Source organism: Hippocampus guttulatus, chromosome 9, assembly GCF_054856545.1.
Source record: "Hippocampus guttulatus isolate MCC_2025c chromosome 9, RoL_Hgut_1.0, whole genome shotgun sequence".
In the NCBI taxonomy this organism is placed as follows: Eukaryota; Metazoa; Chordata; class Actinopteri; order Syngnathiformes; family Syngnathidae; genus Hippocampus; species Hippocampus guttulatus.
In genome coordinates, this window is record NC_141269.1 from 2,841,890 (window position 1) to 2,846,840 (window position 4,951).

Sequence of the window (4,951 nt, forward strand, 5' to 3'; positions counted from 1 at the left end):
CGATAAATCATCCAGTTGGTGTGAGCCCACCCCTCTAGAATTCTCTTGAATGGTACGCCCCGTGTCCTATAAATACTACCGAATCTGTCGACGCTGGAAAATCATAAAAGTAATTCTTGAATTAAATATCGACAAAACATTTCAAACATGGAGTGGACTCCGATGGAAATCAACCCTGAGGTGAATTAAAATAACCGCGACCACCTTGATTTGAGTCATTCAAGGTGACCATAGAATAATTTGTTGTTGTTTTGTGTGTGTGTCTATTTTGCTTACAGGTGCTGAACAAGGTGGGTAACCAAACTTTAAAAAAAAAAAAAAAAAAGAAGAAAACAAAATCACCAGACGCTGAGTCACGACATTTTAACGTCCACTAAGTTTATAGGAGCGCTCCCAAAATGCCCACTTGCCAACAATGGACCCTTTCGTCGACCGTACAACGCGAGTATGACACTTTTATGGTCTGAAAAAGGTTAAAACCGTCGTTTGTAAAAAGTGACAATCAACAGCATCCTCCCTCGTCGCACCGTTAGCTTTCCGGCTAACGATGGGTGTGGTCTGTCTGGACCACTTGCATCTCCGCACTAAGCAGCCCTTCTCGCCTATGCATGATTGTTCAACTTCATTCTCACTCTTTATTTTCACCAGTTGATGAGTAAAGTCGGCGTGGGCGAGGGCTGGCGTTTCGTGGACGTCCTCGGCTTGGAGGCCGAGCAGCTGTCCGCCGTCCCAAAGCCGTGTTGTGCCCTCATGCTGCTCTTCCCAATCACTAAAGAGGTAATTTAGAGAGGAGATTGAATCGTAGAAAGGAAAGTAAATGTTTTTTGTTTTTTTTAATGTAAAAATTTGGGGTGAGGAGGAGAAAATGTTGGGGTGTGGCAGTGATCCAGGCCGCATGCCTCTGTTGGGGTGTGGTGATGCTGAGTTTGCAGAGGTAGCGGATGCTGATTACAATGGTGATGAGTCATCAGTTGATGTAGGGACCAAAGGGGGATTCGGGGACAAAGCCTGGACACCAACAATGGATTAAACCTCCCCATCTCCCCACCCCGCCTTCCCCCAATGTTTTGTTAATACTCTAAACCCTAAATTAACCCCACAAGAGCATCCCAAATTCGCCTACATTTCATTTCAAACTTGTTTTATGAGATTAGCAATTAAAAATAAAAAGCTCATTTGTGGTTTCATGATGAAAAAATATAATTGCGATTACAAGGTCCTCCTCCCATGTGTTAGTTTTAACGAACACAAGCAATAAATGAATCCATTGCAATAGACTTGTACATAATAGCATTTTATAGTTAGTTATATAGTTTATAGTTAGTATGTAAAATGAAATTGGATGATTAAGTCATTCTATGGATTTGACATTACAAATTTTTAAAAAATCTTTATACAAGCAAGGAATCGATCTGGATGCCGTCATTTTACGCACAATGTTAAGTTAGTGTTGATTTTTAAAAAGTAAAATAAAAACATGGCGCAACATAAATGTATCAAATATGACACACACATTCAACTACCGGTAATACAAACAAGTATTAATATATATATAATATATATTAAACTAATCCTTCAAAGCGCCACCCAAATATTGTCATCTTACAGGCTGTAACTGATCAATTATACAAAGAAAAACGTGTTTAAAAAAAAAAAAGTTTCACAAAATTTGTCCTCAGATTCAAGCTAACATGAAAACTTAACAATAATTTCTTTATGCATGGTTCACATATTGTCCAGAACATTTTTTTTAACTACACATTTTCAAAAATGATTCCACAAATTTACACCATTATCCTGAGTGTTGCAAGAAATTATCCAGGTTTTGCATGTAATGTGTTATACCGCACATGGAATTTGCCATTGTCCTTTTTTTTTTTTCATTATTTTGTTGTGTGTCTCAGCATGACTCTTTCAGACAAAAGCAGGCAGACAAAGTGATGCGGGGTTCGGATGCTTACTTTCTGAAGCAGACTGCCACCAATTCCTGTGGCACCATCGCCCTGTTGCATGCGCTGGGAAACAACCAAAGCAAACTTACCTTTGGTAACAGTCTTGATTTATTTGAAACACACACCCACACAAATGAGAACTGTTGACCATGTCTGTGTCTCAGTTGCCTTGGGGAAATGGGCAACCACTTTGAGTAAAAACGGCTGAAAGAAAAAAAATCGGGTCTTTTTGCTCTCAGAGAGTGCTTCTGTGCTGAAGAAATTTCTGGATGAAACTGCCAAGATGTCTGCTGATGACCGTGCCAAACATCTGGACAAGAACAAGGTGAGGACCATATTAGAATGAAGCTATGCATACAGCACATTTAAGTATAGTATAGTGTGGGCGTTCAAAAGGGTCGCTTACATTCACTTCAAATGCGCTTTTTAGCAGGGGGGAAAAAAATCTCGTTTTTAATTAACCTGAGCCTCTTACTTACTAGATTTCAATGTTGGTCATCATGGTGGTACTACGAGACCTAAAAATATATACTGTATATACTTAAAAAAAAAAAAATTCAGTGCAATGCTGTAGCACTTGGTGTGAAACGTTCAAGTCTGTTCATGTTTCCACATGTACATGCATTTAAAGTCCACTTGGGGGAACCACAGACCACCACGCTGCTAAATCTTGTGTCCAGATTGTTCTGGGGTCCAACATTGTTCAACTATTACCCTTAATTTGTGCCATTGCAAGTTGTTTATTTTAATAGTAAGATCATTTGTCCAGGCTATCCATGATGCTCACAATGAGGTTGCTGCTCAGGGACAATGTAGGGTAAGTTGACCTGCACACGGATTTTTTTTTTCACTTATAGAAATGAATTAAATGATGTCATTTTAAATCCGGCAGCCCGAAGCCGATAAGGTCAACTTCCACTTCATTGCCTTTGTCAATGTGAACGGACAGCTTCTTGAATTTGGTGAGGAAAATCTGACTTTATTTTCTGCATTTCCTCAAATGACGCCCTCTGCTGGCCGTAGATGTCTTGATTGCCACCCGCACTGCTTACACAGGGGAGACGCGACACCTGTAGAGCTGTTCATGAAAGAAATTCGAGACAAAGCAGGCCACTTTTGAGGAAATGCCGCACTTTGGTTTGTTCCTAAAGTGTCGTCTCTCTCTTTTTGCTGTCAAGACGGGAAGATGAACGGCCCCCTGAACCACGGCGCCACCAAAGATGAGACCCTTGTAACGGTACGGAAATTAGATTTCTTTCCAAATGACACTCCATTTGGAACGGAACCTCCCTCAGCAAAGTCCCAAAACACATGAGGCTCGACAGTATTTTAGTTAATCAAAGCATGCCGGAGGAATATCAATCGATCAAGCTTTATTTTTACAGCACCATTTGTACATAAAAGTGCAACTCAAAGTGGTTCCGTAATTTGCAAGCAAACTTGGGTAAGTTATGTGGTTTGGTTTCATACACTGTTAGATGTTTCGTTGGTTGCCCCTCCCAGTTGAAATGAACAGCTTAAAGGAAGCACTGTTTTTCTGAAAATCTTTTGCATGTGAAATTCAATACTACCATTGAGCCCTTGTAACTCGACACCAAAAAAAAAAAAATGTAAATGACCAATTTCTCGTTTCTCAAAACTCCAAATCAAGGTGCCACTGTACTTGAATGCCTCATAACCTGAAACTTTTTTTTTTTCCCCCTCCCGCCAATTCACGTCCAGGATGCTGCCAAAGTGTGCCGAGGCTTTGTGGAGCGAGGACTAGGCGAAGTTCGCTTCTCCGCTGTGGCTCTGTGTCGTGGTTAAATTCTCTCCCGGGACTAAATGTCTACCACAAACGCATTTCTCAGCATTTTTGGGGCACTGTCAAGCAAGTATTGTGTTCACTCGGCACACACGTAAACCGTAGGTTATACACTTCATATCGCAAACCTTTAGCACAACTGTTTCTAGACGAGAGCAGAAAGCGTTGTTTGCAATTGTCTCCTCCTTAGATGTGAACAAACAGATTCCACTGCTGTTTTTTTTTTTTTTTGGGAACAAGCACTTGTCTTTGTACGTATTTGTTATGCTTTGCGGACCAACGAGAACGCAAATGGGCGCTGTGTGAAAAGGAAAAAAAAAAACTTTTGGGACCGTTTAGATGCCTCTCGCTGCTAGTTGGTTGATGTGATGCTTCTCACAGCCTCAATGTAGCTTTAAGAATGCATTTGTTCACATAGTGGACCGCATTTGAAGAGTGCAATGTAGTTGATTTGCTTTACTTTGCACAGTTAGGTGTGTTGCGGTGTTTATTGCACTGATGGTGTGGCTGTTACTGACACAAATAAAGTGCTTTTGATTTGTGATGGTGGTGCAAGTGATTACAAGAAGGGGAAACGAAACGCACATTGGTGTTGGAATTACATGTAGCGGGATATCTGCGAGCCATCATTTCTTTGGAATTGAAAGATTTGATTATCCATAAAATGACACCTAATCCTTAAATGTGCTGTTCAGAGGTCTTGAAAATATGTGATACAGTCTAAGGCCATCGCTGACTTTTTCTTTTTATGAGCCGTTTTCATAACTGTTAAAAAAAAAAAAAAAAAAAAAAAGACACAGGTAGTGTTCCATCCACACTTGAAATTTATTACCTCTCTGGTCAAAGAAATATAATAGTGTTAAAAAATTACATGAATATGAATCGGTAAAAATCTGACGTTTCTTTTGAACTTTAGTCTACATGAATATTTCAAAACGATAAACTCATGAAACCGGCCTGTACGAAATTTAAGAGTCAACCGCTGTCCCCCCCCCCCCCCCTCCCTTCCAAGAATTTTTAGGAGTTAAGATTTTTGTTTTATGATCGATTTAAATTCTTCTCGAATTTCCACTATTCGCGGGCTGGCTCGGTCCACGTCCGGCACGAATAGAGGGGGTCCACTCCATTTTCTTCATTTTTCAGTCGGGGCCCGGCAGTGTCAGCCGAAGCCGTTTGACCGCGGCCATCTTGGTCA

The 4,951-nt window shown here is 40.5% G+C and overlaps 1 protein-coding gene across 1 annotated transcript; it reads left to right on the forward strand.

Annotated features, from left to right (window-relative positions):
* Nucleotides 1-76: 76 nt before the first annotated feature.
* On the forward strand, nucleotides 77-4,300 carry uchl1 (ubiquitin carboxyl-terminal esterase L1 (ubiquitin thiolesterase)). The gene is made up of 9 exons (XM_086120963.1): nucleotides 77-180; nucleotides 279-290; nucleotides 649-777; nucleotides 1,905-2,046; nucleotides 2,192-2,277; nucleotides 2,722-2,769; nucleotides 2,845-2,914; nucleotides 3,131-3,189; nucleotides 3,675-4,300. Exons 1-9 carry the CDS (start codon nucleotides 148-150, stop codon nucleotides 3,756-3,758), a joined length of 663 nt encoding a protein of 220 aa, XP_085977089.1. The 5' UTR covers nucleotides 77-147; the 3' UTR covers nucleotides 3,759-4,300.
* The last annotated feature ends 651 nt before the right edge of the window (nucleotides 4,301-4,951 follow it).